The sequence below is a fragment of the Rattus norvegicus genome, chromosome 1 (assembly GCF_021556685.1).
Source record: "Rattus norvegicus strain SHRSP/BbbUtx chromosome 1, alternate assembly SHRSP_T2T, whole genome shotgun sequence".
NCBI lineage: Eukaryota > Metazoa > Chordata > Mammalia > Rodentia > Muridae > Rattus > Rattus norvegicus.
This window is the reverse complement of record NC_141534.1, coordinates 48,605,853-48,633,205: the sequence shown is the minus strand read 5'-3', so window position 1 is coordinate 48,633,205 and position 27,353 is coordinate 48,605,853. Positions and strand designations below refer to the sequence as shown.

The 27,353-nt window shown below is 47.4% G+C and overlaps 1 protein-coding gene across 27 annotated transcripts in view; it reads right to left on the bottom strand.

Annotated features, from left to right (window-relative positions):
• Positions 1 to 27,353, bottom strand: part of Synj2 (synaptojanin 2) — a 102,077-nt gene that overhangs the window by 11,171 nt on the left and 63,553 nt on the right. For 5 of the 27 annotated variants that reach the window (XM_087594799.1, NM_032071.3, NM_001113372.1 and 2 more), the window contains 17 exon segments: positions 27,047 to 27,219; positions 25,325 to 25,406; positions 24,594 to 24,743; positions 24,339 to 24,504; positions 23,041 to 23,091; positions 22,327 to 22,518; positions 16,736 to 16,817; positions 15,357 to 15,497; positions 13,492 to 13,684; positions 10,615 to 10,773; positions 8,989 to 9,145; positions 7,934 to 8,051; positions 6,637 to 6,855; positions 6,455 to 6,533; positions 5,746 to 5,914; positions 4,478 to 4,645; positions 968 to 1,080 (listed from right to left, as the gene is read on the bottom strand). In XM_087594799.1, coding sequence (XP_087450925.1) covers positions 968 to 1,080; positions 4,478 to 4,645; positions 5,746 to 5,914; positions 6,455 to 6,533; positions 6,637 to 6,855; positions 7,934 to 8,051; positions 8,989 to 9,145; positions 10,615 to 10,773; positions 13,492 to 13,684; positions 15,357 to 15,497; positions 16,736 to 16,817; positions 22,327 to 22,518; positions 23,041 to 23,091; positions 24,339 to 24,504; positions 24,594 to 24,743; positions 25,325 to 25,406; positions 27,047 to 27,219 — 2,412 coding nt within the window. 27 annotated transcript variants of the gene reach the window in all.

Sequence of the window (27,353 nt, the reverse complement as noted above, 5' to 3'; positions counted from 1 at the left end):
GGATACTCGCAGTGTGCGTCTCACCTGCTTGTCTGTACAGGTGGGAGGTGGCCTTCCAGGATGAGCTATGCAAACCCCATCAGCTGATGGACATGTCCACTTCATCTAAACCACATCTTTTAGTGCCCTTCTCCGCCCACCAAGACCAGGAAGGCATTAATGGTCAGAGCTGAAGACCTTCAGCTCCCAAACCGAGTGGTGCCAGGATTTGGCAATGTGGACACACCATCTTTTCTTTTTATCTCCACAGCCAGGCAGAGCTGGAGAGCACAGTCTCGGCCATGCCTCCCGTGGTCCGTGGGAGTATGAAGCGCCCACGGGTACATGTTTCCCAGCAGAATTTTCTACTCCTTCACTCAGCTCCTGGGTCATCTGAGACCCACTTTTATTACTGTACATTCTGGAATCTCGTCAGTTCCTTAGCCTGCCCAGACTCTACATGCCTTGCCAGTCTGTGTAGCTTCCCGAGCACGGGAGCCTCCACTTCCTCATCACTGACCTTCATCTGCAAGCCTGTCAGCACCTCAGGCCCCTCTAGATGAGCCTTTCCCCTCCCTTGCAGTTTTTCAGAATCATGCTGCACGAGAATTCATGCCAAATGGGTCTCTAATCTTCCGCCAAAATGGCCAAACTTACCTGCATTTCTCCTTTTCTCCTTACCACCCAATGCTCTAGGCAAAGGCAAGAATTACAAGGGTGTGAAAGGGGAGTCTGGAAGTGGGCAGTTTGCTCTGCAGCGATATGGGGAGGAGGGTGGTTTGGGTGGGGGAGGACCTCATTCCAAGTGCCTTCTCCTACCGTGCTCCACGAGACCACTTAAGAGTCTGTGAAGGAGTTGTTACTGAGCGTCAGGGGTTTGGGGGATAAGCTGGTGAGCAGAAAGAGGGTTAGGAAGACAGAGTCACATATTCCTTCAAAAGGCAATCATCCACATGATCTTGAGGTGGGCACCCAACAAAGGACTCACCGGTTGCTGAGGTGCTCCTGGAAGAAGTTTCGCGGTCTGCAAGATGGAATATTGCCCGTGGGTTCCGGAGGAGATAGACGCATCTGAGGCAGACTTCTTCACCATTAAGCCAGCTGTGAAAAATCACAAGACAGTGTCAGCTGCAGTGACTTGGGAACATGTGAGCAAGCTACAAGAAAATTGGGGGTGGGAGGGGGAGGCAGCCACAAAGGCAGACACACCCCACAGTCAGGTATGCAAACTCACAAGCCACACAGAGTGCTCCCAGGCAGGCCCTATAAGACTCTCCAAAGTTTCCCTTTGGGGTTATGGCTGTGGGTTAGCAGCTCGAGCAGCATGAATGAGGCCTGGGTTCCATCCCCAGCACCACAAAAAACAAAGCAGTTTTCCTGTTGAATCTCTGATAGCTTGGCCTATTGGGAGATTGTCTAGGGAAGCAGGATTGGGATGCAAATTTACATCTAGCATGGGGGGGGGGCATTAATCTTATATAAAAACCAATTGATTTTTAAATGGTTTAAAACACATCGTTTTAAATGTTAAAATGTGGCGGAGGGAGCGGTTTGTGTGTGTATAGATGTGTATATAAAATGTGTGCGTGTGTGTCTGTGTGTCTGTGTGTGTGTGTGTGTGTGTGTGTGTGTGTGTCTGTGTGTGAATGCATGCACATGTAAGAACAGAGGACAGCCTTGGGTCCTTGTCTTCCAAATTGTCGAGGCAGGGTCTCCCACTGTTTGTACTACACACCCCAGGGTAGTTGGCTCTCAAGGTTCTTGGGGTTCCTCACCCTCCATTACTCAGTATGAGTACTGAGATTAACAGCACTCCCAACACAGTGGCTTTCCATGGATTCTGACGATCTGACATGCAGGCCAGAGCACTACAGGGAAGGTCGTGGAGCTTGTATGGTGACACTTCTACCCACAGAGACACCTCCCCAGCCCTAGAATATTTACTTCTAATGTCTGAGAGCATATAAAAGTCGTAGGTTCCTAAGTCAAGAAATAAATTATTTTAGCTGTTAACGAGTTATGTCTTAGAATATTTAAGAACATGAAATAAGAACAAATGAGCAGTAAAAGGATTAGCAGCTTGCTACCACTGCCTTTTAGGCAGAATTAGGGATTGAAACTAGTGTTCATGCAGGTTAGGCTAGCACACAGTCTCAGCCCTTATGTTTTTCCTTTTGAAATAGTGTACAGATGCGCATGTCTACAACTAGTGGAAGTGTTTTCAATTAAAACTGTTATCTGTAGGTAGCCAAGTAAATTTTAAATTGAGTCTTTTCTATAACTCTGTACTTTTATAAATCTCTAAAGTAATAGGACTTGTAAATTTTATTTTTACATTTTTTTAGAATTATTTATTCTAGGTATGTGAGTACACTGTTGCTGTCTTCAGACACACCACAAAAGGTCATCGGGTCCCATTATAGATAGTTGTGAGCCGTGTGGTTGCTGGGATTTGAACTCAGGACTCTAGAAGAGCAGTCGCATGCTCTTAACCTTTGAGCCATCTCTCCAGCCCTAGTTATACAATTTTTAAACTTATTTTTGAGACACGGTCTTACCATGTAACCTACACTGACCCCTAAACTCTACCCTCTTGCCTCAGTTTCCCACCACAAATAACTTATAAACTTGGTATTTTCAGTATCTATTCTATTTTCTGAGTGTAAGCTCATCAAAGCAAAGATCTGCTTCTGGCTTGACACCAATGACTGCTGCATGTTAGCTCTGGGTGAACCAATTTTGAAAGGACTGGCTTGGAAAAGTCTGTTTGACGGGCAATATTTGGGGGTTGGGGTGGGGGACATAATCAGTAATGGTATAAAAAAAAAAGATACAAAAAAAGCAAGCCACAAGGTTACTCTGAGATAAGCCATGTTTGATGGCAGAAGCATTATCAGAAGAAAACCACCCAGGAGAGCCTGGGTAGGGCTCATCCTCAGAGGGCCAGAGACACAGGAACTGGAGGTAGATCATGGCCCAGGCTAGGGTTGTGCATGTTGGGTCTCTGAGTGGATCAGATTCCCAAAGAGCAGGTCTGGCTATCTGTCAAAGGAAGGTGTCTGGAGTAGAAGCCAAGTTCTTGGATGAATAGCTTTGAAAGGTTTTTTGTTTCATATGTCTTAGAAACCAATGGCCTTCAAAACAGAACATGACTTATATTTAGACAAGGAGCCCGGATAGAGGGAGCGTCAGAAGGGACTCAGCAGTAGTTTAGAGCTGTGTTTTCAGTAGCAGGAGCTGTGCGGTTATTCCCAGCAGGCATGGTGGCAAGCTCAGAGTAAGCAAATCTTACTTGGAGGGGGGGGTCTTTGTGGAGGGTGAGGTGGCCGAGGCCTATTGGGGACAGACAGGGACCTGCTCGGAGAACGGTGGCGAAAATTCCCAGCAACTTCCAGCTCCAGCTTTAACGTCATCAGGTCAGCGTCGTCTGGAGGACATGGCAGCTGTGAGAAAGATGGTCTCTTCCAAACGCAAGGATCAGAAATGCCTTTGTGGGCAGGGCATACCATAGTAGGCAGAAGTGCTATGGGATACCCATGGGGGCCTGATTTTGAAGTGATTTTGAGAGCCTCTCTGTTGGGAGTATGGGCGTATCCGATGCCTGCTCAGGACACTCAACAAACCGTGGGCCTGGTTTACCAGACTTGAGAAACTCTGGCATGTTTAATGTATAGACCCATCTCCTTCCAAAATGACCAGCCACACATCTACACAGGAGAAGATAGGGGGAAACCAGAGCTCCCAAGATCCACCCACCACAGGGAAGAGAAATTAATTCCTCCTCCTAAACCGTGGCTGCTGATTTGGAAGTTGAGAAGAGCCCCGCCTTCTTTGCTAGCCCGGCATCCAATAGCAGACTCTTAGACTAGCGGCTTCGGTTGGCCACTTCCTGAGTGCCCGACACTGTGGCCAGTACATGCCTCCGAGAAGAGCAGAGGGGTGTGAAGGTCACCAAAGCTGGCCTGGTGTCATTCACCAAATCTGTCTGTGTACACAATGTCACATACACCTTACCAAAAACCCAGAACTCTGTGGTAGACTCCGCAACTCAAAGTGCTAAAACCAGCCAGTGGTTCTAGCGTGGCAAACTACCGATGAGTTTGGGGACCATTATTTAATCAAAGGAATACATGGGGGTAGGTACATAGAGTCTTTGTACCTCTCTTGTCAAAGAAACAGCCATATTCTATCTTCCCAGCCCTAGCGCAAGGGTCCTGCACTGTTGGTTAGAACTTCTCTCCAGCCAGGGACATAGTGACTGACAATGGAAAGCCTATGGAATTTCAGAAGCATCAGAGTCAACTAATGGAAGATTCTACCCTTTAGTCCAGGATACGGATTTCATAACCTTTATGTTCTCTTTTATCTAAAACGTAATGGTGCCGATGCATAGCACGGCATGACATGAACGAAACAATAAGCGCATCCGGGTGTAGATGGCGAACGTGTGTCTGTAGGGATTTCCAGCCCTGCCCCAGGAAATCGAAGGAGGGGCTACCTTTGTACGTTGGATGTTGCTTCTTTTTAGCCAGTGCGGGAGACTTGCTGGCAGGTGTCGAGGCGCTCATGGTATCAGAAGAGTCGTCTCCTCCAAGCTCACTGTCTGAGACTACAGGCTGACCAAACTCATCCGCTAAGTAGTCTTCATCATCTTCAAGAACATCCCCTTCGAGGAAGAACAAGGCACGTGAGGGTGAGAGAGATCAGCCCAGCCCTTTCCTAGTGTGGCTGTCTTGCTGACTGGCTTAAGGGCTACTCATGAGACAGTGTCTGTAGGGGTGTGTCTAGAGGAGAATAACTATGGAAGGAAGGGCTCTTCATGACATGGGGCAGCATCTCTTGGCCTGGAGGCTCAAGTGGAATAAAAGACACTGGTATTTTCTCTCTGCTTCTTGTGCACTGGGAAGTGAGTAGCCACTGCCACACGTTCCCATGCCACAATGCTCTTGCCTTGCCACAGACCCAAAGTCAATGGGGTCAAAGGTTATTGTCCTAGGTAGATTTAGGTTATATTCCTAGTTAGATTTATTGAGTCAATCTAGAGTCATTTGAGAAGACAGAATCTCGACTGAGAAAATGCTCCCCTAAGATTGTCTGTGGGGGCATTCTCTTGATTGATGATGGATGTGGGAGGACCCATCCTAGGGACCCGTGGTCCTAGATGTTAGAAGAAAGCAGCATGAGCAAGACAGTAAGCAGCACTCCTCCATGGCCTCTGCTTCAGTTCCTGCCTCCAGGTTCCTGCCTTGAGTTCCTGCCCTGATTTTCTTTGGTGATGGACTGTCATGTGGAACTATAGGCTGAGATAAAGCCTTTCCTCCCCAAGTCGCTTTTGGTCATGGTTTTTAATGACAGAAGCAGGAACATTTACTATAACATAGTTATAGACCTATGAACGATGCACCACAATGAAGAACTCCCATCTTATAAAATGTCTGAGTCAGGAATTTGAACACAGTGAAGCCAATGTAACTAGCACAAGAATTCTATGAGAATCTGCTGACAGCCATGGGAGCCAGGGTCCCAGGACAGCTCTCCACCTCAATTCATACCTGTTGCCAACAGCCTCAAAGCCAATGTTAGAGTGTGTGAGATGTCCCTTACAGCGCCTGCGTCATCCCCACATATGAATGTCAGAACACATGGATGTGACCTACAGCTATCACTATCACACATATGCAACTTTCACACTTGAGATGTCCTCAGGAACCTTTCTGAGGTGTGGTTTGGGGCAAGGCCTGCCTGCCCATGGGCAGGTTCACCGACCTTCTGACTCATAGTCCAGACTTGTGAAGTCAAAGTTCTCCTCCAACAAGCAGGAGTTGGCGGTGGGAGACACAGGGGCCATGCTGTCCCGCTTCCGAATGAGCTCCTCTCTCAAGCCTTCTAGCCAATCTTTGGTCTTTGGTCGAATCTTCACGGCCCTGCCTTTCACCTGGGAGGAGAGCGGGCGAGTGAGAACAAAGAAAGTCACCACAGTTCCCTTCAGCCACAAAGCGCCTTCTCCAGTCTATGCAATCATCACAAATTTCTAAGGAACCCCAAAGTCTACACACACACACACACACACACACACACACACGCACGCACACACGCACACACACACACGCACACACGCACACACACACATGCACGCACACACGCATGGGTGGAAGTTGAACTGATAACGCCAACTTTTCATCCCCTGAAAATTTAAACCAGGATTTTATCAAAATGGAACTAAGTGTGAACAGCGTGTCCCGAGACAGTCTCAGGAGAAAGGTGGAAAGTCCTCTCTATCTAGACGGGAGGAAAGAAATCAGTGGGAACCTTACACTCTCAGCTTCTGCAAGTGGGACAAGACCTAAATGGAGAATCCCAGCTGCTATGCACCATGGTGCCTACACAGGTTGGGCACTGGCCAGAGGAAATCATGGCTGTGTAAATACGGGGACGGGTCAGCCCGCACTCCACAGTGTGACTAAATGCCACTTACCTTCATACCATCCACATCCAGCACACTGAGAGCTGAGTGGCTGTCTGCAAATGTCACCAGCATCTGCCCTTGGTTGATCCTGTGTTACAGGAGATTGGCCAGTCAGTACTAGAAACCTAATGCAGCAGCTCTCTGGGATCCCACGGTCACCCCAGAACATACATCTCATGGGCGCGGGTTACCTGACCAGAATAATCGTCCCATAATTCCCCAAAGTCTGCATAAGTTCTGTGCGCAGGTCCTCTGGAAATTCATTTCTCTCTTCAAGGGTTGGAGACTGAAGGTTTACAACAACAGTGGCGTCCAGCGGGCCTTGGACAGAGGACACTTCCTGGAAGACTCTCTCCCGGGCTCCCACATCGACCTCTTGAACCTCCACCTCTACGATGGCCAGCACAGGTCTGTGGGAGACACAGGAATAGCGGAGAACCATTAGGTAGGCTTAGGTAGGTGTCATATCCCAGCCTCCAACCTGCATCTGTCCCCCAGAGCTCTGTCAGTCCATGAACCCACAGGCTGCCAGTCCCGTGCATACACTAGGCCAGAGCACAAGCTCTTCACGTGGCCACATGGCAGTCAATTCGTGTTAAGAATCTCAAAACATCATCTCTTTTTGTTTCTAGAGCTCATTTCTAGGATTAGATTCTAAGGAAACACAGAAATTAGGATAAAGGTTCTATACGAGCTTGGCTCCCCTCAGCTCTGTGATGAGAGGGAGCTAACGTCATTGGCTGACCCAGGAACCACTCTTCCCTCCTGCCCTTCCTTCCTTCCAATAACACACAGCTCTAGAAGCACCTGCAGGAGAATCAAACCTCCCTCCTTGTCTTATGCCGCCCTATACTACTTCTTGGAAGGTGTTTGCAAGCTAGCAAATCCCCTCAGAGGCTGCCCTGGACTTCCCTCTCCCTGCCACCTGCTGTCTCCTCCCATTCTTAGCACATGTGGCCAAGGCTAAACGACATCTCAGAGTGTCGAACAACCTGAGGCTGTGACAGAAAAACTACATTGTGTTTGTCCCAACTCAAATACTAGATGAAAACAGTCATCCACAGGTGAGCGGGTTGGTCCCATGGCTCTGTTTAGAGCTGGGCAATGGCTGCAAAGGAGTGACCCTTATCAGTCAGCTACACAGGACTGTAGCTAGAAAACTACCAAGAAAGCATGCTGAGCGGCAGGGTAACTGGGGACATTTCAAAGACACCACATTGTGCAGGCTGTATTCTCATTGTTTTTATGAATAACAGCATTTATGATATAGAGCAATCAATGACAAAATGCCAATAATTATTACTTCACAATGGAGGTATACAGACCCCTTCATATTTGTCTGTCTGTCTGTCTGTCTGTCTGTCTGTCTGTCTCTCTCTCTCTCTCTCTCTCTCTCTCTCTCTCTCTCTCTCTCCAGTCCTTACAGGGACAGCACATGGGTATCCTGTGTGGAGGTGGAGCCAATGCTTTTCCCAGTGAGGACCTTACCTGTGATCAGATGCCTGCAGCTCGGCACGGCCGTAGTACTTGAGAGTGCCCGGAGACCAGGTATGTCTGATGTTGGCATCACCGTCTAGATCACTGTCTAGAAGGTTGAGTTCGCCAGCTGCTCCCCAGGTTCCATTCAAGAGGCCGCCAGCCAACAGGAGACACAAAACAGTATCAATATGCACGGATGTGATTATGACTGCTTGCAGCAAAGATCTCTGTCCCTAACCACCTTGGCTCAGGCTCCTTTGCTTCTCCCCTGAGCTTAAAGTTCAGTTTTGCCTGCTTTGGGGCTAGGGTAAAAAAGGTTTTCCATGTTCAGATTACCAGTTTCATGTTCAGATTACCAGTAACAACTGTGGCACCACTCCCCCCTCCCCACTTAGGTCACCAAGCAATGGACCAGGGTGCAGGACAGTGAGAGGCTCTGAAGTTCGACAGCCCTGCCTCCCAGTACCCTGGGGGCTGTGCAGATGCTCTCAGACTAATGGGAAAGAAAACATCTCTCTTTCACCTGTAGCTCTAATTTCCTGGCTTTGAAGTCTCTGCAGACCTCCCTCCTTAATGTGGAAAGGCCATTTGCATTCTAGAGTACAGGCTTTCCAACTTTAATGAGCATCCCTTCCTTTCTATTCAGCAATGACTTTAAGACTTCACAACTCACTAACCAAAGGGAAAAAAATAAGCCTAGTGCCTCACGTTTGTTCCATTCTGATTTTGAAGCTTTAGGAGATAAGAATTTGGTTGGGGGAAAAAAAATGGGCTTGGTAAAGTACCAGAGAGGTATGAGAAAGGTGAGAGATAGCCCACGGCATCACTCCTTTTCTTCCTAGTATAAAGGTCAGAGAGTGGGGAGGAGTAGCCATGATGAAGAGGCAGAACCAGGAGAGTGGTTCTAAAATTATGTCATCTAGAATGATCTGTTATCAGTTGCTGATTAGTTGAGAAAAATGTGGTTTACACAGCCAGGTCGCTGGGCCAAGTGACTGCCTCTCTCCCTCCACAGTATTTCCCCTTTGCCCCAACTCTGTCTCAGCAAACCCTGTAGCACTCACCTGTCTTATCGTACGGATGCTTCTTCCTCCACCACAGCACCCTGTCTGTCCAGGCTGGGGTCCGGCACTTGTCACTTGTGTCATAGGCAGCCGATCCAACGTCATACTTGTAGGTGGGTCCGAAGTTAATGGTTCCTTCATGAAAGTCTTTAAAAATCTATTCAGAGAAAAGAAATCACAAGGTCATCTTCAGAAGAAAAAAAAAGGCACACTCCAAAGTATTCTAAAACTAGAAAGAAGGCTTCACATTCATAAATATGTCTGATACTGGACATGCGTGCCTTTTAATAGCTGGACACACACACAGCATCATAGCGCCTTGCCTTCCTTCCTGTACCCCTGCCTTTTGTCATCCCCTAGAGAAGGGACCACAGGACAGGGCTCACTCTGAGCTCACCTGAGCATTCCCCTGCTTCTGTGCCACGTTTTGGGGCTGGAGCAAAAGCTTTCTCACTTGATGTGGTAGAGAGGGCAGCGAGAATTTGGCAGAGGAAATGAAAAGATTGGAAGTGTGACAGGTTCATCTATGCACCTCCCAGTCAGGAGAGCAAACCTCAAAACGGTGGCCGAGTCTTGTTTTAGAGGGAGATGTACCTTCATTTTTCTCTCCTCACTCATTTAAGTAGCGGCCTTCTCAAGACAAATGGCACCCTCATGTACTTCCTGCTAGGAAAGCAGGACTCTAAAATAAGCAATGGTCTTGGCTGGAGAAGAGAGGCTGTGGCTCTCTGGAAGCTGGCTCCTCTGATCCTAAAGAACTGAAGGAAAGCCTGCAGCTGAACCTGTGCTATTCAGGCCGTGGCCTTGCGAGTCCCTAGGAACCTGTGCATAGGTCACAGTTTAGCACATGTGGGCTCTGTGATAGACAATGTTTTGGAGCAAATTGTGTCCTGGCATGCTGCCTACATGGTCTTGGATACATAATTCAACTTTACTCTCCCTTCTGTCAAGGAGTAGAATTTACAGGGCACTATGAAGGAATCTGTGTACAAATCAGTGTGTAAATGATTCCTATTAGTGTTTTCACCAAGGAGAATGGGGGAGCCACAGAATATCATGAGGGGGGTTCTAAAGTGTTGCTCAGGAGTTTCTTATACCAGAAATGGAGCAGTTCCTAAAAAGACTTACGCGCACAGGTAGATGAGTGTATTCAGTATAGGTAGGCCATGTACACCAGCACTCAACACCACCAACACAGTGGTCCATCTGACATTGTCAGTAGGGCACACTAGAAGGCAACCACGACTCAGGCTGAGCACAGACCCTCTCTGAGGGTCTCTCTCCTAGGGAGAGATGAGTCAGCTCTCCTAGGGCTCACTCATCCACACGCAGAAGGCACAGTGCACTAGAGGCGGTAGAGAGCAGTACAGCCAGCTCCTCCCTCTGGGCTGAATGCCAAGGGTGGCTTTCCGGCAGGGACTCCATGTGTGGCCACCCAGAGCTCCGTTAAGATTTGTGCGGCTCTGCTGTCCTGTTTCTCTCCCTTCATAAAAATCCTATGTATTCTCTACACAGTCAGAATCAGCGTTAAAGCCACTCAAGGTTTTAATGCACCCGTCCCTGCGGTTAGTAGACAGCCCTCCACACCGGGACAGTTACTGAAGACATCTTAAAGGTACAACTCACTTTCCCACTTGATTTCTGTAGCTGTAACTGATCAAATTCCATAAGTTTCTTCCAGTCTTGGCGTTTAACAAAATAGAAGACTTCTTCGTAAGTAAGATCGATGCGGTAGTTGAAATCGCCACACCAAAACACATAATCGTGTGAAAATATGTTTCTCCCCTAAGTGGCAGAGAGAGAACACAGCAGAGTAAGGAAGATAGAGGAGGGGAGAGGAGCACAGCTTCGGACATTTCTCCTAAAATGCTAAGTTTCTCACTACGGTATCTCATTTTTACCTAACCCTGTAAACCTTTCAAGAAACCTTTACATAATTTGCTTCTCAATCTTATTTAATTATGTTTTGAAATAGGGTCCCATGTAGCCCAGGACTATGCAACCCGGATAACAGGCTTGAACCTCCATAGTCACTTGTATGCAGTGCAGGATAATCATGAACTGTATCCTCAGCCCCATGTTTCTATTTTATGTAACAGTGCCCTGGAGTGGTCCAAACAAAGCTCTCAAACCACATGGAAAACACCATGCCAATAGTCACTCTGCCACTGCACTCGGCTTGTTATGTCTACTCTGCCACTGCACTCGGCTTGTTATGTCTACTCTGCCACTGCACTCGGCTTGTTATGTCTACTCTGCCACTGCACTCGGCTTGTTATGTCTACTCTGCCACTGCACTCGGCTTGTTATGTCTACTCTGCCACTACTCTCCTGTTAGTCTCAATCTTGAGAGGTTTTTCCCAAATTAGGGAAACTGTGTGCAGCACAGTAAACTTCTCCATCTTCTCTTCCCTGGAGCCAATCATCTCCGTCCCAACCCAGTCCTTCAAGGGTTCCTCCTCAGCACAATGACGGTAGCCACGACATACAGACTGACCACAGTGTAGGGCTCTATCCTGACAGGAGTCTGTGCAGCACAACACTTAGGTGACACCCCCTCCCCCCTCCCCTGTGTATGTTTTGTGTAACTCCCTGAAGTCTGTAAGGCTAGTTCATGATAAAGTTAAAATTCAAACCCAGATCTACCTAGCTTTAAACCTATCTCTCCTCCTCTCCCGAGCTCTACTATGGTATTCAAACCCAGATCTACCTAGCTTTAAACCTATCTCTCCTCCTCTCCCGAGCTCTACTATGGTATTCAAACCCTCCATTAAACACTGATGGCACAGACAGATTAAGGTGGCCCAAACCAAACCATATATCTTTCTGTGGAAGTAGAAATGTTTTCCATGATGCCCAGTAAAGGAGTTATTGGCCAAAGGAGTCTATGCCAGGTGCATTGAACATGACTGGTTGTGGTGATTTGAAAAAGAACTCCCCACCCGCCAGCCTTATATCCTTGAAATGTTAAGGTTGTGGTACTATTTAAAAGGATTAAAAGTTGCTGCCCTGTTGGGGTTGTAGCCTTGTTGGGGTAGGTGTGGCCTCGGGGAAGGTGTGACTTTGTTGAAGTAGGTGTGGCCTCCTTGGGGGTGTGGCCTCGTTAGAGTGGGTGTGGCCTTGTTGGAGTTGGCTGGCCTTGTTGGAGTAGGTGTGGCCTCGTTGGGGGAGGTGTGTCACTAGGGGTGGGCTTTGAGCTTTCAAAAGTTCATGCCAGGCCTAGTGTCTCCCTCTTCCCGCTGCCTGCCAGTGGATCTGGATATAGCACTCTCAGGTAATTTTCTAGTTGCCCTGTCTGCCTGTGTGCAGCCATGCTCCCTGCCTTGATGATATGGACTAACCCTCTGAAACTGTGAGCAAGCCCCAATTAAACACTTTCTTTTTAAGAGTTGCTATGCCCGTTGTGTCTCTTCACAATAATAGAACACTTACTCAGGCACCAGTGCAAGTGATTTTTAATTAATTAAATGTAATTAATTTAATTTAAATAGTAATGCAATCCACACAGCCAGCACAAGAGAGTTAATTTATAGGTTCAATTTTTCTTTCTACAGAAGAAGAAAAAGGATCATGTAGTCAAATTTTCAGTTATTGCTATGTATCCTGAGAATACTGTTTCAAAGTTCCCATTTTCAAGTAAGAAGAGGGGTCAATATACAAATCGAAAGTTCCTCAACTTATTTGTTCTTCAACTCAAGAAATAAAGACAACATCGAGGGTTCAGAGACTTATAATGGAAACCAGATGAACTTTTGCTGTGCAGCCAAATCCCGGGAAGGCTGGTCTTAAAGGCTCTATCATCATAGAGAACCAATCTGTCCAACAAGGGAAGAATTCCAGGCTCTAACCAGCCTGTTAGAATCTGGAAGGATCTGTGGCAAGGATAGCTAACCCACACTTTTCTGGCTAGCAAATGGGGCACACACATCAGGCTGAAGTGTGTGTAGGGGTGGGGCTATCATTTTTCTATGGGAAGGAGAAATCTAAAAATCTAACTGAAAAGAGTCTGTTGGCTTTGGAGTGGAAATCTCTGGGTTGTCACTAGAGGGCAGTGTGGGTGCATTTCTGGAGATGGCAGATGGGTTGGGAGACCATGACTTTTCAGTCAGGATTTGCCAGTTTGGAAACAGTCATAGCTGAATAGCAACGGAGGTATGTGTGTAAGTGTGTGTGTGCATCAAAAGAAAATTAAACCCACACTGACGCCACCATGAAAATGAAATCATACTGCTTGAATCAAATGCTCTTCACAAGACCACCCTGGTTTTAAACACCCCAGAGTGTACCTAAGAATAGTTAGGACAGCTAAGGTTCCAGGAAGTTGAAGTGACAGAACTCTACAAGGGCTGGGCTCCTGCTCCAAGAACGACAGCATGTCTCCCTTCCCCCACGGTGGATTCTCATGGCTTTGGAGGTGGGAGCTCCTATTATCAGCTCAGAAGGCTACATGTGGTAGACTTGGGCAGGCTGCCCTAGTGCATGGCCAACCCACACGCCACTCACCGAAGGGAAGGAGAGCTTGTGCGTGATCTCCCGGTAGTCTTCGTTCCTCTCCTTCACCTGAGACTGCCCAGCCGTCAGGTGACTGCAGATGAAGCAGAAGCTAGTGCTGTGGAACTGAAAGCGGATACCCACGGCGCCCTTATTCCCTGCCTTTCCCCCCATACCGGTCTTCACGGTGTCGATGGCCACATCCCTGGAACAAAAGAACGTCACAGTCCATTGGCTGTGGGGCAAGACAACCCTATTCTAACACAGAGAAGAGCCTCTAGCCAAAAGCTTGGAGATCAACGTGACTGGTCAAGTCCACGGTCCTTCTCACTGCTAAGGACTGCCTGGATGGGCTGCATCTCAATTGGGTCTGCTTAGAAGGGCCTGGTCCTACACCAGTATCTGGTAAAGCTGCAGACACATCACTCCTGTAAAAGGGGCAGGGCCTTAACTGTGGTTTGAAGGTAACAAAAGGTTATGAATGCGAAGCCTGAGAGCCACTGTAGGGCATTCCAGTGGCCCTCGTTATCTGGTAGTGCTTGGCCAGGTCTAGGTCACTTGGCTTGGATGGTGGGGTCTGTTCAATGCCTTGCCTTGTTCTCTCCCCAGCAGAAGTGGCAGATGTTTCAGTGTTGGGCCCCCTCAGCTCTCATGTAAGGAATAAGAGGGACTATGGCGGGGTTGGGGATTTAGCTCAGTGGTAGACTGCCTGCCTAGCAAGTGCAAGGCCCTGGGTTCAGTCCTCAGCTCCGAAAAAAAAAAAAAAAAAGAAAAAAGAAAAAAAAAGAGGGACTATGGCAATGGATGAAAAATTTTGAGAACTAGGAAACAGGCCTAGGAAGCTGGTCCCATACCACCCGTCTCCAAATGCACTGGGGATGCCCTCCTGTGTGTGAGGCCACAGGATCACAGACTACTGTCTAGTTAATGTTTCCATGAGCAGGCCACAGCCAGAGGCCGCTGGACGCCTTTGACTTGGAAGATGAGGGGTGGTGGTGATAAGCCAAGGGGTTAAGTTAAACAAGCTAGAGGCCAAAGGGCAGGAAACTGAGGACAAGGTGCTGAGACCTCAGCTGGCTTTGGGAAATCTGCCGCTCTCCGCCTCACCTCTCCCCAGGATTTAGCATTAGCCTTTACCCAGACTTCTCTTGATAAGCTTAGGGCGTGGCCAAGCTGCCCTAGTAACACAATAGCAGGGCAGGGCCTTAACTGTGTTTTGAAGGTAAGGAAAGGTTATGAGTGTGGACCCTAAGGGCCAGGGTGGGGCATTCCCATGGCCCTTGCTATGTGGTGGTGCTTGGTCAGGTCTCCATCCTCTTGGATTAGTAATCCTAATGCCACCAGCAAGGCCAGGCCACATAGCAATAGGAGGCAAGGAGAAAGCCAGAAAATGGCAAATTCCCTCTCCTGAAAGACACCTATTTCCTAATATTGACTGCTTCTTACACTCATGAAGCCGTCACCTCAGAGAGGTAATAATTGAGAATTCTAGAAGAGGCAAAACAGTCCATGATTCCTGAGTAGTCATTCACCTCTTGTTCACAGCGTTCCTACCCAGGAAATGTGAATGGGACACCCGCTCCCTGCCCTGCCTGAGCTTGCCCCATATCGGTCCTGACTCCTCCTAGGAGGCCAGTTTCCTGAGTTAGGATTTTCCCGTGGTGGCTTTTTAGTTGCCAGACAATATCCAATTCAAGCCCATTTTCCCTCAGGAGTTTTTCTCTGTGCATGGAGAATAATGGCAGGTCCTGTTTCCTGCTGGGGGTGGGGGCTGGGGGCTGGGGGACTGGGGGACGGACGTGAGGAGAACATTACAGAACCAAACACAGACGTGTAAGCCCCGGTTCCCCAGATGCTTATACGCTAAGTGTCCTTACCTGATGAACGGGACGTGGTACGGACGTACAAAGATGTAAAGACAGACGCCCACCAGCTGTGCTGAGGTCAAGAGGATGTACCGATGGGATCGGGAGATGGCTTTCTGGAGCTGCTCACCCCACATCTTCCTGTTGGTGGTGCTGAAAAGGCAGGAAGTCAAGGATATGACAAACTGCTAGTAGGAAGCCCCCATCTCCCATTGCTGACCCCACAGGCTTCCCTATCCATCCATCTGTCTGTCCTCCATTGGACTGCAAGCTGCCTACACCCCCCAACAGGAGTGCCAGGCACCAATCCCTCTCTCATGTGAACTTCTACACATTTTGGATTGGTTTTTGCTGTTCTCCACTGTTTTTGAGTTTTTGGTGGGAATGAGGATTGAACCCAGGACGTTGTGTTCACTAGGCAAAGGCACACACCTCTTTTTATTTATTGAGACTCCTAACTCACTCAGGCTGGCCTTGAACTTACTCTGTAGCCCAGGCAGACCTTGACTGTTCAATCAATCCTTCTGCCTCAGCCTCCCAAGTAGCTGGTGCTATGGGTCTGTGACACAAGGTCCAGTTCCGATTCTAACTTATATATCACAGTAGCTCCCCACCATCCCTGATACCTATGTACAATGAGATAAAACTTCCCAAAAGCCTGTTTTATTTTTTTTTTCTTTCTTTTTTTTTTTCCGGAGCTGAAGACCGAACCCAGGGCCTTGCAGCACTTTCTAGGCAAGTGCTCTACCACTGAGCTAAATCCCCAACCCCAGCCTGTTTTATTTTATTTATCTATGTATCTATTTAAAAGTTCCTTAACAGATAATAGGGTAGCCCAGTGGGTAAAAATTTTAATTTTTAAAATTAAAGTGTTCCTCGAAATAAGACTGGGTCGCCTATGAGAATGAATGTCTAGTTTTCCTTATATTGAGTGTTGATCCAGTGGTTTGGGGTCTCCCCTTCCTGCTTGCTGTAAGGAGAAGCACTTCCCAGCATGCACCCCCACACACACGGCACCCCCCCACACACACGGCACCCCCACACACACCGCACCCCACACACACACAGACACAGACACACACACACACACACACGGCACCCCCTCGGCACCCCCCCCCGTACCCCCCCAACACACACTTCCTGAGACAGTGTGACTCAACCACAGCACAAAGCCCAGGCTGGAACCTACCACAGTCGTCCCACTTTGTTTAATCAGCAGGAAAAGACAAGCAGAGCCCTCAGCCAGTGCGTGCTGGGAATGTAGCCAGAAGGACCCAAACAGCCAGCGCCACGGGCTGCTGGCCCAGGAACAAGATGGCTCCAGGGGTGCTTGGAGCCCCAAATCTGGCAAGGCACCTGGTCCAGGGACAGCCTGCTCGCCTGCTGCTTACCTGGCATTGACAATATTTCCTGCACTCAGCTCCACCATCTCCTCAAACCCGACGGCAAATATGTCAGCGGGACCGCCATCGTCTAAGGAACAAGGCGAGAGACAAGGAAGTCGGCACTGCACACCGTGTGCTGCCTGTCTGCTCTTCCCCCTCTTCCTGATCGCATTGCTAGAACCCATTCCACTCATACAGGCCAAGCCCCTGGAGCCTGCCCTCACGCCCTCTTGTGCACCTCCAGGGCACCTCTGCCCTTCCCTGTATTCAGCCTGGAGCAGCTTGTGAACCTCCCTGAACCCCCAACTCTTTCTCTACAAAGGGACAGCAATCAGCCATATCCCCAGGTAATACAGACAGGAGTTCAGCTGGATACCATGAGCAAGAACGCTTGACTCAGCCTGGCCATGCTCTTATTCTTCCTGGTTGACATCTCTCTCCAGCCAGATCCTAAGTGGCCAGGAACAACATTCTCTCATGTCTACTCTGTGGTTCCCAAGTAGTTTTCAGATTGACCCAGGGGTGGCTGCTTATGGTCAAGGGAGACACGGCCTAGAAGCTCTGTAGATGCCTTGCTGTAGAACCTAGTGATCCTCCTTTCTACAAAGAGGCCAGTGCATCACAGAATCCCTGCAGCCATTTACTGGGCCTCCCAGCCACTTCCTCAGACATACACTAGGCCATGCCCACCACACAGTGTTTCAAATGCAGGAAGGGATGTGACTCCTGCCGAGGAGGAAGGGGCCTCTGCAGCAAACATCAGCTAGCTCTCCATGTCCTTCTCTGCTGGCCACACGGCACCTGGCACCTCAGCTGAATGGTTGAAAGCGTAAAACTGCTTCTTTGTCTCTTTAAATGCAATAGCACACTTCTCTGTCTGTGTCAGCTGGGAACAGCAAAGCCTTTACCCTGAACCTGGTGGGTTCTGGTGAGTCTACCCTCATCTTCCCCAGTAACATTCCTGCCCAACCATCATCAGTGTGCCTTAACCACTACCTGTTGTGGTTTGCCCTGGAGTTATCTGTATTTTGATGCTAATTCCACTGCCCCAAGGACAGCTGCCTAATCAGTACTCAGAACTCAGGTGACTTCACCAGAATCTTCTCCCCATTGAATTTGTAAAATACAGGTGAGGGGCAGGTACAGGATAGAAGGAGGCCTGTCATTGGAGGGGAAGGAAAGATGGGTGGGAGAGAAGTTTGAAGGAAGAGGAGGAGACTGGAAGGGAAAAGGAGAGGAGACAGGAGGGATAGGGGGAGAAGCTGTGGCAGGTGATGTTAAGATTCTGCTCTATGTATTTAAAGGTTGTTATTAATGTTCTTAAGGGTTGGATGGTACTGGGCTTTTTGTGTGTTTAGGTGGGCAATTATATCTTAACAATTGGATCTAAGGTTATCGTGTTGTGTGTTCTTTCATGTGTAGATTTAAGTGTAACGGAGTGTGGGGCGGCTGGCCTGGGCCCCCACAGAATTGGAATGTGTGTTTCCGCCAAGGTATCTAGCAGATATCTTGGGGCACTGCGGTGCCAGACCTAGCGGGATAAAAGGCAATCATTACTTTTTTTATTTTTTATATTTTTACAACAACAACTATCCTGTTGTGCAGGCAGAAGAGGACCACGATGGTATTAGGGTACTCTCCTCAGTGAGGGGTGCTGAATATCTGTGGTAATTTGAATATGTTTGACCAGGGAATAGCACTTCTGGGAGATAGGGCCTTGTCAGAGTAGGTGTGGCCCTGTTGGAGCAAATGTGACACTGTTGGCGGTGGGCTATGAGGCCCTCCTCCTTGCTGCCTGGAAGTCAGCCTTCTCCTAGCTGCCTTCAGAACAAGATGGGGAACTCTCAGCCCCTTCTCCAGCGCCATGGCTGCCTTTGCCATGCTTCCCCCCATGATGACAATGGACTGAACATCTGAACCTGTAAGCCAGCCCCAGTTAAATGTCCTTATAAGGGTTGCCATGGTCCTAGTGTCTGTTCACAGCAGTAAAACCCTAACTAAGACAACATCCTTGGCAGTACAGACAGAGCCTCTGCTGTCATTTAGATACTCTGGACACCGTATCAACAATTAACACAAGCCACCACTGTTGTGAGAATGTCAGTGTTCCCAAACTGTGGACCCTAATACCTTCCTTTCCTGAGGTGAGGTCACATGTGTATGTGGCAAGAGAAGGTGCCTGTATTAGACCATGAGCCACTCCTCACCCGTCATGAACCTGTTTTGTGTTTTGGAATGAAAGAGGTAGCCAGGCCTCTGAACTAACACTGCTGCAAGCCAAATAACCCTTACCAAAATGCACGCAAATAATGATGTCTTGGGGATGATGCCCAATTCTACACATGGAATTCATCTGTGCCATATACACCTTGATAAACACACACACACACACACACACACACACACACACACACACACACACACTCATGCACTTACGCATGCATGCACACACACACATGCACACATGCACACATAGTAGTTTTATACATTTTCAGTGCTGCTGGCTTTGACTGTGATCCATCACATGAGGTCAGAGGTGGAGGATTCTCCCCTGTGATGCTATTCCCCCACCCCTACATCATATCTCATCAATACTGAAAAAGCTTCAGCTGCTGTAGCGTTTAAGATTTCAGAGTCCTAGACTGGGACTGTCCATGCTGGAGTAGCCTTGGAGAAAGACAGGATTGCAGCATGCCCAACACTCATGGCAAGCCTTGCTCCGTTAGCCCCTTGCAGCAGCATAGAATAGAGGCCGCATCTCCTATAGGTTACGACTAGTTCTAGCACTTAGCTCCTAGCATCACAAAATCTCTGCACATTGAGAAAAAGACGAACTACTCCCTGGAAACCCCTCCGAGTACTTAGGAACGGAAGAGTCTTGTAGCTAACAATAACACTGGAAGGCATCACTCTAGAAGGTGACACCATGGTGCTTGCTAAACATTTTGACAAATGAAAACATAAATATCTGTATTAAAGTTTATGAGGCAGCCTACAGCTGCTGATTCTGTGCCATAGCTCTCTGTACCCAGATCTTGCTGGGAGAGAGCTGGTCTCCCAGGAGTGCTGACACACCTGAGAGCACCACTTCTGCTCAGAGGGACCTGCCTGGAGCCCTTAGGACACAGGAACCAAGGAACAGTCTGGGACAGGATCCTTCCAGTTTCTGTCTGTGCCTGGAGAGGATATTGTGCCACAGCTCTCTGTACCCAGCTTCTGCCAGGAAAGAGCTGGTCTCCCAGGAGTGCTGACACACAGGTTTACAGGAGGATCAAGCCACTGTCAGAGACAGCTAACACCAGAGATAACCAGATGATGAAAGGCAAGTGCAAGAACCTAAGCAACAGAAACCAAGGCCACTTGACATCATCAAAACCCAGCTCTCCCACCACAAGTCCTGGATACCCCAACACACCAGAAAAGCAAGATTCTGATTTAAAAATCACATCTCATGATGATGTTAGAGTACTTTAAGAAGGACATAAATAGGGCTGGAGAGATGGCTCAGCGGTTAAGAGCACCCGACTGCTCTTCCAGAGGTCATGAGTTCAATTCCCAGCAACCACATGGTAGCTCACAACCATCTGTAAAGAGATCTGATGCCCTCTTCTGGTGTGTCTGAAGACAGCTACAGTGTACTTATATATAATAAATAAATAAATCTTTAAAAAAAAAAAAAGGACATAAATAGCCCCTTAAAGAAATACAGGACAACACAGGCCAACAGGTAGAAGCCCTTAAACAGGAAACACAAAAATTGCTTAAAGAGTTACAGGAAAATATAGCCAAATGGGTGAAAGAATTGAACAAAACCATTCAGGATCTAAAAATGGAAATAGGAACAATAAAGAAATCACAAAGGGAGACAACCTTGGAGATAGAAAACCAAGGGAAGAGATCAGGAGTCATAGATGCAAGTATCACCAACAAAATACAAGAGAGAGAATCTCAGGGGCAGAAGATACCATAGAAAACATTGACACAGCAGACAAAGAAGATGCAAAAAGAGGGGTTGGGGATTTAGCTCAGTGGTAGAACGCTTGCCTAGGAAGTGCAAGGCCCTGGGTTCGGTCCCCAGCTCCAAAAAAAAGAACCAAAAAAAAAAAAAAAAAAAAAAAAGAAAATGCAAAAAGCTCCTAACCCAAAACATCCAGGAAATCCAGGACACAATGAGAAGACCAGACCTAAGGATAAGAAGAGAGCGAAGATTCCCAACTTAAGGGCCAGTAAATATCTTCAACAGAATCATAGAAGAAAATTTCCATAGAATTATAGAAGAGATGCCCATAAACATACAAGAAGCCTACAGAACTCTAAATAGATTGGACCAGAAAGACATTCCTCCCATCACATTCTAGTCAAAACACCAAACACAAAACAGAGATATTAAAAGCAGTATAGGGGGAAAGATCAATTAACATATAAAGGCAGACCTACCAGAATCACATGAGACTTCTCAACAGAGACTATGAAAGCTAGATGATCCTGGGTATATGTCATACCGACCCTAAGAGAACAGAAATGCCAGCCCAGTCTATTATACCCAGCAAAACTCTCAATTACCACAGACGGAGAAACCAAGATATTCCATAACAAAACCAAATTTACACAACATCTTTCCATAAATCTAGTCCTGTAAAGGATAATGGATGGAAAACTCCAACAAAAGGAGGGAAACTACACCCTAGAAAAAGCAAGAAAGTCATCTTTAAACTAACCCAAAAGAAGATAATTCCACAAACATAATTCCATCTCTAACAACAACAACAACAACAACAACAAAAAAACAGGAAACAACAATCATTGATTCCTAATATCTCTCAACATCAATGGACTCAATTCTTCAAAAAAAAAAAAAAAGACATAGACTGAAAGACTGGATATGGAAGCAGGACCCAGAATTTTGCGGAATGCAGGAAACACTCCTCAATGACAAAGACAGACACTACCTCAGAGTAAAAGGCTGGAAAAAAAATCTCCAAGCAAATGGTCTCAAGAAACAAGCTGGAGTAGCCATTCTAATATTGAATAAAATCAACTTTCAACCAAAAGTTATCAAAAAAGCTAAGGAAGGACACTTCTTACTCATCAAAGGAAAAATCTACCAAGATGAACTCTCAATTCTGAACATCTATGCTCCAAGTGCAAGGACACCCACATTCATAAAAGAAACTTTATTAATGCTCAAAGCATATATTGCACCACACGTAATAGTAGTAGGAGACTTTAACACCCCACTTTCATCAATGGACAGATCATCGAAACAGAAATTGAACAGAGTCACAGTAAAACTAACAGAAGTTATGAACCAAATGGATTTAACAGATATCTATAGAACATTTTATCCAAAAACCAAAGAAAATATCTTCTTCTCAGCACCTCATGGTACTTTCTCTAAAACTGACCATATAATCAGTTACAAAACAGGTCTCAACAGATATAGGAAGATAGAAATAATCTCATGTATCCTATCAGATCACCAGGGACTAAGGTTGGTCTTCAATAACAACAAAAAGGCAATGCTCGTAGAGTCAAGCTCCTGGAACAGGCTGTAGGAATCCATGTTTGTCCTTTCCCAAATTACCATTCTTACATACCCTGAGAGTCCACTGCTCCTGAGAGCTGGGGTGCATCCAGGAGCCAGTCAGTGAGTTCAGTGGTCCCCAGGAGATTGCTACGGAATTGTTTTCCTCCGTTCACATTCCAGGTCCCCATAGCAATCTGGATCCGCTTGAAATTTGTGAATTCTGACTGGCGTTCTGTCATGGCCTTCAGGATCCTGGGTGTTGCTGTTAGTAACCAAAAGAGGCATATGTTTTCTGCAGCCTAGACTGTAGAAACCCTCCTGTATTGTATGAGATGTGGCCTGTCAGAGAATGTCACTCATGAGCTGGGGACAACAGACCGACATACCCACCCTAACCACTCTACTTTCCTGTCTGCAATAAAGCATGAAAAGATAGGGCTGGAAATGTGCCTTCCAGCTATAGTTATAAAGGCACATGGCACGCAGTGATGGGGTCTCCCAGACTCCAGGGGAAAGCCTAGCACTTACTACTCAGCCCATGATCCCGCAGAACAAAGCAGGGGAAGAGAAAGTGAGCTCAACTGCAATAAACAACACAATTAAAATGGTAACATTTGGTAGACAATATATGTGTGGGAAATATATTATATATACATAATATATAATATATATTGAATGGATAGATGGATGGATTATTGGGTGGATGGACAAATGGATGGATAGATGAATAGATGGAACTTCAAATGTCTTATCAACCCAAATCTGCATCTTCGTCATTTTTTACCTTTTCCATCCAGCATGCCTGAAAGACTGTTTTGTTTATTTGACCCCAAACCTAAGACATTAAAAAACAAAACACTGTATCTATATCTCCATCTTCTTAGAGATACACAATATATCCACAGTTTTAAAAACTAGCAATTTTAGGTCCTGGAGAGATGGCTCAGAGATTTAGAGCACGTCTTGGTTTCCTAGAGGACCTGGGTTCGATTCTCAGTACCCGTATGGTGACAAACAGCCATCATGGCCCCAGTTCCAGGGGATCCAATCTCCCTTTAGGCTCCAATTTTATCAGACATTCACACACTGCAAAACTTTCATATACATAAAACAAAATAAATATATCTAGAGGGGGAAAAAAAGAACTAAACCCAGCAACTGACATCCTGTGTTTGCTACTAAGATCGCCATGGAACCTGGAGTTGGCGCCAACTTTCCTGAGTTGGAACTTAACCACAGAGCAGATATTTAATATCACCCCGGAAAGTTAAAAAATCCCCAATTAGGGGTTGGGGATTTAGCTCAGTGGTAGAGCGCTTGCCTAGCAAGTGCAAGGCCCTGGGTTCGGTCCCCAGCTCCGAAAAAAAAAGAAAAAAAAAAATCCCCAATTATGGAGCAATGAGAAGAGAAAGGCCTATATGAAATTATTCTACCACTGGCTCCTTTATCTTTCCAAAACACCAAACGTTTCTAAAACATAACCACTTTTTAAGTAAGTAAACATGCTGCTCTGTCTTCTTTTTTCCACTAGAGCAGTAAAGGTCACAGTCTTTAAAGGAATAAGATGTCATGAAAAGTTCCCTATAGGAACCAGGCCTGAAGGCACAGTTTGTAATCACAGAGACTTGGGAATCTGAGGCAGAAGCATCAAAAGCCCAAGGCCTTCCACGGTACAGAAAGTAAAAAGAGCCCATGGTTGACCAGCTCCACGGTTCAGAACTTGTCAAAAATGTGCCAGACTCTAGGTTTGATCCCAAGCACCAGAAAACCAACACCTCAGGACAAAACCTTTCCTCAGAGATTCCTCACAACCTTGTGAGACCGGACACACCCTCGACCTTTTCTTTATTTCTGAGGGGTCCCGAGTGACTTGAGCATCTGTGGAATTTACCCATGGAACCTAGAACCAGTGCCTTGTGGATACTGAGGTGCAATTGTACAGAGATGTCAGTCTTCTTGGGTCAACTCAACACGCCAGGGGACCGTAGATCAGAAGCTCCGTCTTAGTTCACATGACTGGGTAGGCTGGGCCACTGTCACCCTTGCCTCCTCATACCCTTAAGGCTGTGGACCACCCATTACCCAGAAGGGCCGTGTTGTCCAGCAGCATCCTGCCTTTGTCTGTAGACTCTTCATTGTAGACATCTCCAACTAGCAGTAGCTTGATGGCCTCCTGCTTCACCCCGTCGAAGAAGTTGGACTGGATGGTACGAGACATGGATCGAGCCCCATCCTTCAGCTTCCCCACCTGCAGGAGCCCAAATACTCGGTGAGAGGGATCAGAGCGGCTTTCCTTCCTGCTCCTGCCCCCTTCCCCTGCCCTGGCCTACTCCATACCTTGGCCTTTCCTTCCAGGGCCCTGCTCCCTGTGAACACCTTGCTCAGGCCATGCCCATTCAGAGACCACATGGCTTTGAAGGACTCCACGAAGCGGTCAGTGATGGGCTTGGAATTCAGCCCTAGGCTCTCAAGCTGCAGATGAAGCACCTGGCAGAGACCAACCACAGTTGCTGAGAGATGTCTAAAACCTACCCATGCCTCTGAGTGAGCACCTTTCTCCTTAGACTGTGGATGGACGAGGAGCACAGAAGAGGACTCTACCCTGAGACCACCCGGCTTTGTTCAGGCCATCTTCCCTACCCCCTTTTGACTGCCTGATGCTAGGTCATCCAATACTAATGTCAGAAGGCAGTGGAGGACAAGAGGTGGCACAGATGGAGCTGTAGGAGGTCAGCCAGGCAGTTATACCACAATGGCCTTGGGACTCCCTCCCTAGGCCTCAACTCGGTCATCTCAGCCAGCCTCATACTACCTTGGCTCTGAGATATATTCAAGATTATCTTGCTAAGGAATAACTACTTCTTAAGGCTACCTGGAGCCATTGGGTCATAATGTCTGGGTGACAGAAAAGGCAGATGGAGACAAGGAGTGAGTCACCAAGGAAACCACTCTAAATGGTCCCCTGAACATCCCTGTCATATGATCTATCACTGGAAAGTCAACCCAGGAAAGCCCCTCTTGCCTCACTGATGGCCCAGGACACGACACAGGTGGCCCGAGGAGCTCACCTCAAGAGCAATGAAGCACTGTACAGTGTTGGTTCTGTCCAGACAGTCGAGACAGTTCATCCGCAGAGTGCCTTTCTGAAACCTTAGAGTCAGGAGACACAGAGGGATCAGAGGGTGTATTTGGAGGAGCAGTAACTACAGCACAGTGACCTAGGTCAGCCTGCTCTAAAGAAACTTATTCCAAAAGAAGACGCCTTGCCTCCTCCCTAGTAGCTTACGGAGAAGCCCTAGTACACATCCGGAGAGATCCAGTACTATAGAAAGGACAGGCAGGCCGAGAACACAGGCTTAGCAGCCCACACCCCAGGTCATTTTAAGCACAGCCGGACTTTGTTATCTACAATGAATACAATGTTATTCTTCAGCACTTTACAGAGACTCTGTAACCCACCGCAGAAGCCTCAGTCCTACTGAAGGAAGCCTGAGTCTCTGACACTGTATCAGCTGGTCAATAATGACCTTGCTGTGCACGTTTTTGTTTAAAGACACACTGGCAAACACACACTGGCAGGCAAACTTAGGATGGAGCAACTCAACCTTTTGCTTTTTAATTTTACGAGGGTTTGGATAAAATGGTTTTATCGGGTAGTAAAACCATCGTAAGTCAAGTGGCTCCCACCTGCTGCTGTTTCATAACTACTCGGACCCTCTGCCAACAGCACTGTGACTCTTGCCCAAAGGAAGGTATCTAGTGTGCTTCCTCTGGAGGGAACAGCCCTGCTGTCTTGTGTTTAAAGAGCAGGGCAGCACCTTGGCAGTGAAGTTAAACAAAAACATCACCCAAGAGAAGCACAAAAATGTGGAAACGAGCGAGAGCAATAACTTGTGAAAAGATGCTTTTTGCATGAAGAGTAGAGTCAAGAAGGCAGGGCATGGCCTTGCTCAGCTTTCTGGCAATAATGATGCTTCCACTGCCCTGCATGTGTGTCTGGGACGGCAGTGAACATGGGCGTGCTAAGGACACTGTGAAGTACCAAGGAGCTTTAGTGAGGAAGCGATCTCATAAACTTGAGATTCCTTTCCAATGGCAGGCTGTGGTTTGAGGGAGCTGAACCTCCTTTATGCTCTACTTAGAACAAGGTAACTCACAGCCCAGTGCTGTGCCTCCCTTGGCTTTGTACCAGCTCACCTCATAGGTCCTGTCCCAGTGTGGCTAAGCCATGTCACCTGAGCTCAGAGGGTTGTTTGGTTGGTTGGTTGGTTGGGTTTGTGGTTGTTCTGTTTTGTTTCCCAGACAGTCTTGGGTAGCCAAGGATAGCCTAGAACTCACCATCCGTGACCTTAAACTTCTAATTCTTCTACCTGTACTTCTTAAGCACTGGGCTTACGGCCGTGCACCACCAGACTTAGTTTTGCTTGATGCTGGGGACTGAACCAGCGTGCGAGGCAGGCATGTGCCAGCTGAGCTACACTGCCAGCTTTGAGCTCAATGTTGTATTGTACACAGTCCTCTATGTTCGGACTTGATGTCTTTTTCCAGGCATCTTCTCACTACATTCAAGAGCAAGTGTCTCTGACTACAGGAGAGGGAGGAGAGAGGAAGATCAGGACTCCCCATCACTAACATTGCACAGCTTATGATTCAGGAAACCACAAGCATAGCCAGGCAGTCAGGTAGGGAAATGACTCCTGTTAGGTGCATAGCCTAAAGGGCCCGCAGCCTCCACAGCCTCTAGACTCCTCCCCCAGCAGGAGTCTGAAGCTCCGTCTGTCAAGACTCACCGTGGACTTACATTCTCGCCCTTCGCAAATACGCCAAAGTCATCCCAGTGTAGTTTTAACTGAGGTCTCAACAGGTTCTCCAATTTCTCTAGCTTCCTACCTTTGGCAAACTGATGGAAGTCAAAATTTATCATAGGCGTGTCGCCTGCGTGGCAAGAAGCCCAGAGCAACTTCTGAAAAGGGAAAGGGGGAGGGTGTGAGCAAACAGACAGAGAGGAGCTGGAAGCAAGGCAGGTGGCCTTGTAGCTTGAGTGCTCTGGCTACCAGTGTCACCAGCTAGAGAGCATACATTAGCTCATAGCCTGGC